The 13,737-nt window shown below is 38.9% G+C and overlaps 1 protein-coding gene across 1 annotated transcript in view; it reads left to right on the top strand.

Moving 5' to 3' along the window:
• Positions 1–13,737, top strand: part of MAK (male germ cell associated kinase) — a 97,761-nt gene that overhangs the window by 45,690 nt on the left and 38,334 nt on the right. Inside the window, exons 9-10 of the mRNA XM_007951715.1 lie at positions 9,951–10,123; positions 10,628–10,776. Of these exons, the coding sequence (XP_007949906.1) occupies positions 9,951–10,123; positions 10,628–10,776 (322 nt within the window). The remainder of the gene's footprint in view (positions 1–9,950; positions 10,124–10,627; positions 10,777–13,737) is intronic.

Raw genomic sequence — 13,737 nt, 5'->3', positions numbered from 1 at the left:
TCTTGACTCAAAGTGAAGAATACCAGAAAGATGTATACTTGTGCTTTATTCACTATGCAAAAGCATTCAACTGTATGGATCATAACAAATTATGGATAACATTGAGATGAATTCCAGAACACTTAATTGTATTCATGACGCACCTGTACATCGACCAGGAGGCTGTTGCTCAAACAGAACAGGGGATACTGCATGATTTAAAATCAGGAAAGGAGCATGTAAGGGTTATATCCTTTTACCATACTTACTCAGTCTGTATGCTGAGCAAGTAATCCAAGAAGCTGGACTATATGAAGAAGAACATGGTATCAGGACTGGGGAAGACTCATTAACAACCTACAATACACTGACAACACAATTTTGCTTCCTAAAAGTGAGAATGACTTGAAGTACTTACTGATAAAGATTGAAGAGTACAGTCTGCAGTATGGATTAAACTTCAATATAAAGAAAACAAAAATCCTCACAATTGGACCAATAAACAGCATCAAAATAAATGGAGAAAAGGTTGAAGTTTTCAAAACCCACCCACTGCTGTAGAGTCAGATCCAACTCATAGCGACCCTTCCTTGGGTTTCCAAGGCAGCATCACTATGGAAGTAGATTGCCCAACCTTCCTTCTGAGGAGTGGCTGGTGGGTTTGAACCGTCAGCTTTCTGGTTAGCAGTCAAATGCTTTAGTCACTATGCCACCACAGCTCCCTGAAGTTGTCAAAGACTTCATATTACTTGGATCTACAGTCAACACCAATGGAAGCAGCAGTCAAGATATCAGACAAAGAACAGCATTGGGGAAATCTGCTACAAAAGACCTCTTTCAAGTGCTGAAGAGGAAAGACTTGAAGACTAAGGTGCGCCTAACACAAGGTATTTTCAATTGCCTCTTATGCATGTGAGAGCTGGACACTGAATAAGGAAGACCGAAAAGAACTAACAGATCTGTCCTGGAGGAAATGCTCCTTGGAAGCGAGAATGGCCAGACTTCGTCTCATCTACTTTGGTTATGTTGTCAGAAGGGACCATTCCCTGGAGAAGGATGTCATGCTTGGTAAAGTGGAGGGTTGATGGAAAAGGAGAAGGCTCTCAACAAGATGGATTAACACAGTGGCTACAACAATGGGCTCAGGTATAGCAAGGATCATGGAGCCGGCACAGGAATGGGCAGTGTTTCATTCTGCTGTATGTAGGGTTGCTATGAGTCGGAGATGACCTAACAACAGCAGTCAGTCCCCAACTGCCCAGCCATCTGAATATAAGTGAGTCACCCCCCAACAGCACTGATCACATGCTAACATACTATTGATGTTTTTCTTTATGTTTATTGTCTTCTTTTCTCACTAGATTGGAAGCTCCATGAGGGTAGAGGGTTTTGTCTGATGTTTGTTGATATCGATCCATAACCGAGAATGCTACCTGGCCCATGACATAGATTCTCACTAAATATTTGTTGAATGAATAAGTAATTCAAAACACTGTCTAGGTGGCTCCTAGCTGCCCTTCAGGTCTGGAATTGAGCCCACTCCTGTGGCTTCCATCCAAACAAAAGACAGGCAGGCATATGAGCTGAACATTTATATTGGGTAGATATAGTCCTTGGAGAGATCAATCATGGGAGACTAGAAGGGCTGTGTATGCACAGGAAGATAGCTCGGGGGGGCAGAGTATGTGGGAGGGAAGGAGACAAAGATGATATGACTATGAAGAGGAGGTGGGAGGAGAGCTGTTGCATTGTGGGAGATTACAGTTAACATCATGAGACCAAAGTATATGTCAACCGCTATATGGAATATGAATTTGGTCTGTAAATTTTCACCCAAATCACAATAAAATTTAATTAAAGGAAAGAAAGAAAAAAACACTATGTCTCAACCACCTCCAGTATTGTGAGGACTATTTCATCTGGGGGACAGTCTGCCTATTAGAAAGTTCTTTAGATTGAGGTAATTTTTTTTTTTTTTTTAGTAGCTTTTAAAGAAAGCTAATCATTCTTCTAGAGGCAGCCTTTCAGATATTTGAAAATCGCCCTTGAATCATCTGTCCCTGTTTTTCTTTAGGAGAAACATCCCCAATTCCCTCACATGAGTGAGGCTACTAGAATTAGTGGCAGATGGCTGAATTGGGAATATAAAACAGAATTAATCACCTCTCACATTCCAGTACCATATGTCTACTCATAGCACCAAAGATTGTATTTTTCTCTTGGAAGGCACATCAAACTTCTCACTCAGTGAGGGGGAGGGAAGAAAGGAATTGATTAGTTATTAAATAGCAACTAAGTGCCATGTACCATCCTAGGCCCCCTGTGTGCATGCTCTAAATTGAAGCACCCAGTCACCTAGCCTTGAATTTTTATGTTACTACTGAGTTCCAGAGCTGGGACTGAACATTCTGTCAGCAAAAGTCTCTAAACTCATCTTTTGTACAAATGCTTCTGCTAAATCATATATTCTGAATCTTCTACTTCTGTGTTTGATCTTGAGATTCAAAAAGTTTCAGGACCTCACTTTTATCTCAAATTTCTCGTTAGTATTTATTTTAACCATATTTTCTTTGGGAGCTCTGGTGGTGTAGTGCCTAAGGCATTTGACTGCTAACCAGAAGGCTGGTGGCTCAAACCCACAAGCCACTCTTCAGAAGCAAGATTGGGCAATCTACTTCCATAGGGATACCACCTTGAAAACGAAAATACATACAAAATAAAACTTGCCATTTTAGAAAAAGAATGTTTAGGTCAAAGAGTATGAGTACATGTTGAGGACTTTTGAAATACAGAATTTCCCAGTAAAATATGGTAACTCATATATCTCAGCAAATACAGCACATTAGCAGCAGCAAGAGACAGAGAGACATTTTGAATTATTTGTAGCCAACACAGATTTAGCTAAAGTCTTTCCTGTTACTTGTTAAAACATGGGTTTATCAAGTGTATATATGTCATAAGGACATGACTATAGTGCCATATCACTCTCTGGAAAAGTTGTGTGGGAGTTACTGCTTAGTCATACCCTTGGCAACACTGAGAATTGGCATTCTTTTTCATTCTGGCAAGCTAATACGATAAACAGAAAATATTGAAGTTGTTAAGGATTTCATTTTACTTGGTTCTACAATCAACACCCGTGGAAGCAGCTGTCAAGAAATCAAACAATGTATTGCACTGGGCAAATCTGCTGCAAAAGACTAAAGTGTTTTAAAATCACTAATTTTATATAGAAAGGAAAGAGACCTGGAGAAGCAAAGCACTATTGAAGAATAAGAACAAAGTAGCAGGTCTCACACTCCAATCTCAAAACCAGCCACAATAGTCAAAATAGCCTGGTATCGCTACAATGACAGACACATAGATCAATGGAACAGAATTGAGAACCCAGAAATAGATCCATCAACCTGTGGTTAGCTGATTTTTGACAAAGGGCTGAAATCCATTACATGGGGGAAGAGATAGTCTCTTCAACAAATGGTGCTGGCAAAACTGGATATCCATTTGCAGAAAAATGAAACAAGATCTGTACCTCACATCATACACAAAAACTAACTCCAGATGGATCAAAGATTTAAATGTGAAACCTAAAACTATGAAGTTTCTCAGGGGAAAATTTAGGGGCCCTCATTTATGGCCTAAATAGACTGTCAAGCATAACCCAAAATGTACAAACAGCAGAAGAGAAACTAGATAAATGGGATCTTCTAAAAATTAAATATTTATATGCTTCAAAAGACTTCTCCAAAAGAGTAAAAAGAGAACCTACAGATTGGGAAAAAATATTCAGCAATGACAGGTCTGGCAAGGGACTTAACTTCAAAATTCATAGAAAACTCCAACACCTCAACAACAAAAAGACAAATAATCCAATTCAAAAATGGTCAGAAGACATGAATAGACACTTCACCAAAGAGAATATTCAGGTGGACAACAAACACATGAAGAAATGTTAACGATCGTTAGCCATTAAATCAAAACAACAATGAGATACCATCTTGCCCCAGCACTAGTGGCAAAGTTCAACAAGACAGAAGATAACAAATGCTGGAGAGGATGTGGAGAGATTGGGATTCTCATACACTGCTGGTGGGACTGTCAAATGATACAACCACTTTGGAAAGCAATATGGTGATTCCTTAAAAGTTGAAATTAGAAATGTCATTTGATCCAGCAATTCCATTACTAGGTATATATCCTAAAAAATTGAGAACCAGGACAACAGCATGTTCATTGCAGTGCTATTTACAATAGCCAAAAGATGGAACAACTTAGGTGCTCATCAACAGAAGAATAGACAAGCAAATCATGGTACATACACACAATGGAATATTATGCACCACTAAAGAATAATGTAGATTCTGCAAAACACCGCATAATGTGGATGAACTTGGAGGACATTATGCTGAGTGAAATAAGTCAACCACAGAAGGACAAATATTGTATTAGTTCATTATTGTAAAAAGTCAAGGAAAGGTTGATATATGGAAGGAAACTTTATTGGTTACCAGGGGTGGGAGGGGAGAAGAGGGAACACTGCAAAAATAAAAATTAAATAAATAAATAAAGTGTTTAAGAACAAAGATGTCACTTTGAAGACTAAAGTGTGCCTAACCAAGCCATGGTATTTTCAATAGCTTGATATGCCTATGAAAATTGGACAATGAATAAGGAAGACTGAAGAATTGAAGCCTTTGAATTTGGGTGTTGATGAAGAATGTTAAATATACCATGGACTGCCAGAAGAGTGATTTGCCAGAAGACTGCCAAATCTGTTGTGGAAGAAGTAAAACGAGAATGCTTCTTAGAAGCAAGGATGGTGCAACTTTATCAAGAGGTACCCATCCCTGGAGAAGATCATCACGTTTGGTAAAGTAGAGGGTCAGCAAAAAAGAGGAAAGCCCTCAATGAGATAGATTGGCTCAGTGGCTGTAACACTGGGCTCAAACTTAGCAATGGTTGTGAGGATGGCTTAGGACCAAGTAGCTTTTCAGTCTGTTGTACATAGAATCTCTATGAGTTGGAACCAACTTGACAGCACCTAATAACAGTATTTTTATAATTATGTTTTTAACTTTACAGAAGAGAGAAATGTTTTGTTTCATTTTTATTACATTATAGACTTGTCATCCAAAAATTCAAGCAGAGAAGAAATGTACAAGCAAACAATAAAAGTTCCCATTTCCATCCCACTACATGGGGGCAGTGACTTTTTTTCTTTTTTCTTTTTTAAAAACATTTTATTGTGCTTTAGGTGAAAGTTTACATAGCAAATTAGTTTTCCTAATCAATAGTTCATCCACAAATTTTTCTGTGACATTGGTTACAATCCCTGCAATGTGTCAGCACTCTCCCTATTTCCTCCCTGGTTTCCTTGTTTCCATTTTCTGTCCCTCCCTGTCTTCTCATCTTTGATTCATGGACATATTTTGGTTTTGGACATATGTTGCCCTGTTGCTTTAGTATAGTTGATGGTAATAAGGAGCACCTTGTTCACGCTGTTTGTTTTTCAGTCCCATCTATTATTTGGCTAAGGAGCTCTGGTGGTGCAGTGCCTAAGGCATTTGCCTGCTAACCAGAAGGTTGGTGGTTCAAACCTACCAGCCCCTCTGCAGAAGGAAGACTGGGCAATCTATTTCTGTAAAGATTTACCACCTTGGAAACCCAGTGGGAGTCACTATGAGTCGGAATTAACTCAATGGCAGTGGGTATTATTTGGCTGGAAGGTGGCCTTCAGGATTGTCTTCAGTTTCAAGTTAGAAGATTTTATGAAGGCAATAGTTTAGGGTTCCTCTAGTCTCTTTCTGACCAGTAAGTCTGGTCTTTTGTTTTTGGCTTTGGATTTTGTTCTACATTTTTTTCACCCATTCTAACCATGGTAGCTGGTTACCATCTAGTTCTTCTAGTCTCAGGTTAGAGGAGGCTGTGTTTCATGTGAGCCCTTAGTCCTCTGGACTAATTGCTTCCTTGAGTTTTTGTTTTACTTCATCCTCCTATGTTCCAGGTTGAGAAAGACCGGTGGTACCTGGCAAGCTTTTAAGATCCCAGACACTACTCACCAGACTAAGATGTAAAATGTTACCTTTATGACCTATGTTTTGCCAGTTGACCTATATGTCTCCTGAAGCTATGGTCCTTAGCCTTCATGTCCAGTAGTTCAGTCCCAATATGTATTTTCTGTAACTGTGCTCCCATCTGCTCTTTGTATTTTTTTTTTACTTTTTATTGTGATTTGAGTGCAAATTTACAAAGCAGATTTGTTTTACTCTTAACAGTTCATATATATTTTGTCTCCTGGTATCAATTACAATCCCAACAATAAACAACTTTCCTCCCATCCCCTCCCTGTGACTTCCCTTTCCCTGTGTCCTTCTTATCTATGCCTTCCTGTCTGTCCAGCTATCCCTCTATGCAAATGCTGCCTTTCTGATCTCTCACTCCAAGGGCTGTATCTTCCTGGGATAGGTGGGGCCATATTCCCTCGGGTAGGTGTTTTGCTTGTAGGCCTTTCTACTGTTTGGCTGAGAGCTAATCCACAGAAGTGAATTCAGTTCCAGGCCTAAAGGATAACCTGGAGTCATGGTCTCTGGGGTTTCATCAGCCTTTATCCAACCAGTAATTCTTGTCATATTTGTGTTTTTGAATTTTGTTCCCCATTTTTCCTTCCACTCCATCCAGGTTCTCTGATTTTGATCCCTTTCTGAGTGGTGGTATCAGGCACCATCTAGTTCTTCCAGTCTCAGGGTCCTGAAGGCTAAAGTTCCTGTGGTCCATTAGTCCCTTGGACTAATTGTTTCCATATGACTTTGATTTTCACTCTTCTTTGCTCCAGATGAGGGGAGACCAATATTTGTATTTTAGATGGCAGTTCAAAAACTTAAAGACCCCAGTTGCTACTCATCAAAGTAGGATGTAGAACAATATTTTTATATACTATGTTGTGCTAGTTGTCTGGTCTTATGAGTATACATGTAGCATTTGCAAATATGTGTGTAGAAATACCTACCATCATACCCATATATGTGTTGAGACGTACTCTTGTAAGACCTCCCTCACCTATTTAGTATACATATTTACCTATGCATCTACTCACAAATTATTGTTAGTTATTCTGCTGTTGCAGGACTTTATATGTTATTGCATTTACTGAAGTTGTCCTTTATTCTTGCGTACTTCTCAATGTCTTCCTTTGCCTTGGTCACATTGTGCTTGCTGACTTTCCCCCATATTGTGTATTGCCTTCCTCTTCACCAGAATTGACTCTTGTTTACTATCTAGTAGTACTTCTTCCTGCCTCCCTCCCTGTCCCTTCTCAGCAGTATTTTTGAATTTCTAATTTTGTTTTCTGAGTTTAACTATTCTGCCCAACTTACTGTCAGCTATGGATTTGTTTAGGTTTCTTTTCTTTTTTTTTCTTCATGATGAACAGAATAGCAGCGAGTCTTTTGGCAGGCTCTAGAACCTTCTTTCAGGTTGACACTGATCCATGACTCTACTCTCTCAGATTACTGAATGATATACTAATCCACCTTTGTTGTCCTTTCATTGCTTCATCTTTGTGTGTGTGTGTGTGTGTGTGTGTGATTTGGGTGAAAGTTTATAGAGCAAATTCGTTTTCCATTCATCAGTTCATAAACATTTTGTTTCATGACATTGATTACAATCCCCGTAATGTAACAGCTTTCTTCCCGCTTCCTCCTTGTGTTTACCTTTTCCCTATGTCCTTCTTTCCTATGCATTCCTGCCCTCTGAGCTATCTCCCTGTGCAAATACTGCCCTTATGATCTCCCATGATTGTTCTGAGGAGTGTACCTACCTGGTGTAAATGTTCACCCTATATACCTCCCTGTTGTTTAGCTAAAAGCTATGAGAGTGAGTTCAATTCCAGGCCCAAATGGTGACTAGTGGCCATTATCTTAGGGATTTCACCAGTTTCTATTAGACCAGTAAGCCTGTTTTTTTTTTTATGATTTTGAGTTTTGTTCCACATTTTTCTCCCACTCTATCCAGGATTTCCTTCATTGAACCCTTTCTGAGAGGTTGATAGAGGTAGCTGGGCACCATTTAGTTCTTTTTGTCTCACAGTTATATAGGCTAAGAATTGCATGGTCCACTACTCCCTTGGACAAATTGTGTCCATGTGTCTTTGGTTTCCTTCATTTTTCTTAGCTCCAGATGAAGAGAGACCAATTGTTGCATCTAGACGGCCACCTGCAAGTTTTTAAGACTCCAGTTGCTACTTCATTACTTCATCTTATTGATAGAGATCTCACGAAAGACCTTGTCACCCACGTTGCTCTGAAGTCCAGCTATACTGCTACATCAAATGAATTCACTGTTTGCTAATTATGAGAAATAGTGGGCTATGTGATCTACTACTTTTTTCCTTTGTGCTCACAAACTTTCAATAATTGACTTTAAAATCTTTTTTCTCATCCTATACCAAATTTATTGATATGGAGTTTGCAAAAATCCACCTTCTAAAAAGAAAATCCACCTTCTAAAAAGAAAATCCATCTTCTACTTTATGAAAATTACTTATATTTGCTTTCTTCTACATACAAGATTGCTTAAAATTACAGCTGAGGCCCTTTGTGATCTAGTATCAGTCTGTCTTTGCAAACCTATCCTTCACTACTTCCAGAACAAGCCATCTGCTTCAGTAAACTTAGTCTATGCTTTCTTCTCAGGACAAACTCTGGCACTTTCCTGTTAAAGAGCTTTATTTTATACATTTCTTCTTCTATAGTATATAACTCTAGAATAATGACAATAACAACAACAATAATACATACCCTTTAGTAACTCTTATTATGTGCTCAGGATTTTTAATGTATTTTATCACTAAATTAAGAAACATTGAATTAGGTAAATACATCATAGCCCCATTTAAAGATAGCAAATTAAGGATTTGAGAAGTTAAGTCACTTATGAGTGGTAGTTTTCCAGATTCATCACAACACTGAAGGGTCAACTCAGATCCTAAGTATTCAAATCTTCCCCCAACTCAAAGTCAGAAGAGATCTATACCCTCTCTTATCTCCTATTGTATTTTTAGCATTTGCTACCTTTTTTTATTCATATTTTTAGATGTGGGTATATGTCAGTTCTCAGAAAAAAACCTGAGATCTATTTCCAAAAAGTTGGCCATTGAAAACCCTATGGAGCACAGTTCTACTCTGACACACATGGGGTGGTCATGAGTGGGAATTGGCTCAGTAGCAACTAGTTTGGTCATCTGATTTTATACGTTAGCTCAATAATATGTGTGGTAGTTAAGTTGTGTGTCAAGTTGGGTGGGCCTGGTTTTGAGTGGCTGGGCAGCTAGATGTAGTTATTATTCATGATGAGACTAGTAATCATCAACTCCATGGTGGAATCTACTGGAGCAGCTGAGTAGCTGCCTTAGGGATGTGGTGTGCTTCCAGTATATAAGGACAGGTTTTGAGAAAGGTCTCTGAACTTTTTGGCATGCTTGGATCCTGAGTGTAGCTGAGTCTTCATTCAGCAGCCTGCCATGTTTCCTGCTGATCTTGGAACTGTCTCTGGATTTGAACTAGTGGCCTGCCATGATGTTTGGTAATCTTGAGACTATGCCATTTTATTTGTTGACCATGGGTTTGTCAGCCTCAGCAGCCAGCAGCTGCCTGGGTGAAGAGATGCCTCTATCTCCAGTGGGCCAGGAGTAAGAAGCAGAGCTAAAGCCCAAGGTCAAGGGGCCTTCACCCAGCCTCTAGAGCTTGGCATTTTGAACTCAGACTTCTAGCCTCCAAAACTGTAAGAGAATAAATCCCTGTTTGTTAAAGCCATCCACCCATTTGTGGCATCTTCTGTTAGAGTGATACTAGAGATCCAAAAAATTGTGGAAGGTTCCTTGAGGATGGAAACTTTTAGTGTCTTAATATAATGGCTTGTGCATAAGAGTTACTCAGTAAGTGATTAAAGGCTATGATGATGGATTTTCCACACAGAAGCCAAATGGCACATTGGGTCATAAAAGCACTCGCAGGCGCTGGGGTCAGACCATTTTCAAGTCTGGAGATAGTTGGGAAGATTTTGAGGACTGTGATTTTGGAGTCTCCCATTCTAAGAAGCCAAGCATGGGTGCTTTCAAAGAAAAGAGGAAAAAAGATTCTCCATTTCGGTAAGCTTTCAAAATCATCAAGAAAATGTTTTTATCATGTATCAGCTTTACTCATTAAATATAAATGTAGTTTTAAAATTGCTTTCTTCCACAATTCCAAATCTCTGTACATACTTCTGAAAAGATAAGAATCTTGACTTCTCACAGTATTAATAGATTCTCAGTATTAATGGATGAGTGTTAAGATTGTCTTCCTTTTCAACTTCCTCGCACATCATAAATCCAATATCAGTTGTAGCAGTTGCAGGAAAGATGCCAATATATTATACATAGGCAATTTGCTGGTCAGTTATAGAGCATTCTGCCATCCTGTCTAGTATTAAAAATGATTTATGTACTGCCTAATATAAACTGGAAGAAAAAGTCATCACTTAGTATTGCTAACAGCAAAAGGAATCTGATTTAAGAGAGGAGATCCCATTGACTTATTTGAAAAGGATTACAGAAGGTGGGTGAGAACAGAGTAGCCACATGCTGTAATACAACCTTATGTTGACCTTGTAGGTTCCAAGAGTCTGTACCCTCAATCTCCAATCAGTCAGCAGAGGAAAACAAGAATTTACCTGCTGCTATTTCCCTAAAATCTGATTCAGAATTATCAACTGCTTCAACAGCAAAACAGTACTATTTGAAGCAGTCAAGATACCTTCCAGGTAAGTAGAGAAAACCAAATGTTTATTACTAAGTAGAATATGGTTAGGCCAGGCCCAAGCATCTTCTTTGAAAAAAGGATATCAAAGAAATAAAAAGTATAATCACTGTTCTTTGCTGGCTTCAGCCTGTTTCCAAGTACTTTTCTTTACCTCCTGCCTCTTCTGTTTGTTAAGGTTCACTCAAGAATTGCGTACTAGCCAAAATTCAAGATGATGAATATGCCTCAGAAAATAATTCCCTCACTCCTACCTGCCAAAGCTATAGTTTGGACTTGTTGTGTATTGCCGTCAAGTTGGATCTGACTCATAGCAACCCCTCCTTGGGTTTCTGAGGTGGTATCACTACGGAAGTAGATTGCCCAACCTTCCTTCTGAGGAGTGGCTCGTGGGTTTGAACCACCAGCCTTCTGGTTAGTAGTCAAGTGCCTTAGGCACTACACCACCAGAGCTCCTATAGTTTGGACTAGATTTCGTAAAAATAAATAAATAAATAAATAATGTCCTTGGAAATAGATTTAGTAAGTGCTAAATTTTGTTAAAACAATTCTGCATACCAATTACAACTTTTTATACAATGCAGAAGTTTTTACACTCTTGCCTGAAAGAGTGTAAAAACTTCTGCATTGTATAAAAAATTGTAAAAAGGTGATTCTGGCTGCTAAGTAGAGAATGCTGGGAATTCAGGGCACCTACTTTGATCATGTGTCAGAAGGGACCATTCCCTGAAGAAGGATATCATGCTTGGTAAGGTGGAGGGTCGACGAAAGAGGAGGAGGCCTTCAAGGAGATGGATTAACATGGTGGCTCAAGTATAGCAGGGATCATGGAGCTGGCGTGGGATCAGGCGGTGTTTCGTTCTGCTGTGCATGGGGTCACTATGAGTTGGAAACGACTCGATGGTACCTAACAACAACAACAACAAAAGGGCAGCTAGGAGATGGTTAAGAGGTCATTACTGATGTTCTGATAGGAGAGTGATGGTTTGTTCCAGAGTGGTAGAAGTAAAGATAAAATCTAGATAAATTTTGGTCATGGAACCAATATGACTTGATAGATTGACATGAGTAGTGGTGGTGAAAGAAAGTAAGAAATTGGTGTTGGCTTCTTGGTATTTGACTTGGCAACTGGGTAAGTGGTACTTTTAACTGAGAATGAGTGCATTAGGAGAGAAGAGGATTGTGGAGGCAAAGAATCAAGAGTTGAGTTTGGGATGTCTATTGAACATCCAGGAGGTTTGTTGGTATAGTGTTTAAAGCATTTGGCTGCTAACCAAAAGTCAGCAGTTCAAACCCACCAGCTACTCCATGGTAGAAAGATAGGCAATCTGCTTCCATAAAGATTTTCAGCCTTGGAAACCCCATGGGACAATTCTATAATACCCTGTAGGTCCCTGCCCTATAGATCACTATTGCTATGAGTTAGAATCAGCTTGATGGGAGTTGGTTTGGTTTTTGATTTACTAAACATACAAGTTGATTGATCTGCTAGACAATTGGATATATGAATTTGGAGTTTAGAGAAAGGTCTAGACAGACAGTGGGGAGTTTATGATGTGGTTTCAAGTAGCATTTTCTCTAAATCTACTGTAAAAACAAAATTAAAAAATCAATTTTTTTTTTCCCGTAGTCTTGGGGGTTTCACCAGTCTCTATCAGACCATTAAGCCTGGTCTTTTTATGATTTTGAGGTTCACCCCCCCCATTTAACAATTTCTTTATTATTATTAATTATTGTTATTATTTTTTTAATTTTTGCAGTGTTTCCTCCTCTTGTCTCCCACTCCTGGTAACAACCAACAATGAAAATTTCCTTCCATATATAAACCTTTCATTATTACAATAATGAACTAATACATTATGTGTCCCTCTGTGACTGACTTATTTTACTCAGCGTAATGTCCTCCAGGTTTATCCATGTTATGCAGTGTTTTGCAGATTCTACATTATTCTTTAAGGAGCTCTGGTGGTGTAGTGCTTAAGGCATTTGACCATTAATCAGAAGGTTGGTGGTTCAAACCCACCAGCCACTTGTGGAAGAAAGACTGGGCAATGTACTTCCATAAAGATTTACTGCCTCAGAAACCCAAAGGGGGTAGCTATGAGTTGGAATCAACTCGATGGCAGTGAGTTAGTGTTGCATAATATTCCATTGTGTGTATGTACCATAGTTTGGTTATCCATTCTTCTGTTGATGGGCACAAGAGTTGTTTCCATCTTTTTGCTTTTGTAAATAGTGCTGTGATGAACATACGTATGCATATATCTGTTCTTTTCCTGGCTCTCACTTCTTTAGGGTATATACCTAGTAAAATTGCTGGGTCCAGTGGTATTTCTAACTCCAGCTTTTTAAGGAATCAGCATACTGCTTTTCACAGTGGTTGTATCATTTGACAGTCCCACCAGCAGTGTATGAGAATGCCAATCTATCCACATCCTTGCCAGCATTTGCTATTTTCTGTCTTGTTGAATTTTGCCATTAGTGTTGGGGTGAGATGGTATTTCATTGTGGTTTTGATTTGCATCTCTCTGATGGCTAATGACCATGAGCATCTCTTTATGTATTTGCTGGCCCTCTGAATAGCCTCTTTGATGAAGTTTCTATTCATGTCTTCTACCTATTTTTGAATTGGATTGTTTGTCTTTTTGTTGATGAGGTGTTGGAGTTTTCTATAAATTTTAGGGATAAGTCCTTTGTTAGATATGTCATGGCTGAACATTTTTTCCAAATCTATAGGTTCTCTTTTTACTCTTTTGGAGAAGTCTTTGGAAGCACATAAAAATTTAATTTTTAGAAGTCTCATTCATCTAGTTTATCTTCTGTTGTTTGTGCATTTTGGGTTATGCTTGACAGTCTTTTTATACCACAAATTGTTGTTGTTGTTGTTGTTAAGTGCCGTCGAGTCATTTCCAACTCATAGCGACCCCATGCACAGCAGAACGAAACACTGCCCGATCCTGAGCCA

Source organism: Orycteropus afer, unplaced genomic scaffold, assembly GCF_000298275.1.
Source record: "Orycteropus afer afer isolate SDZICR_OR568_19922 unplaced genomic scaffold, OryAfe1.0 scaffold00012, whole genome shotgun sequence".
NCBI classification, from domain to species: domain Eukaryota; kingdom Metazoa; phylum Chordata; class Mammalia; order Tubulidentata; family Orycteropodidae; genus Orycteropus; species Orycteropus afer.
The sequence above is the reverse complement of the archived record's forward strand: the minus strand, read 5'-3'. Positions and strand labels throughout refer to the sequence as shown.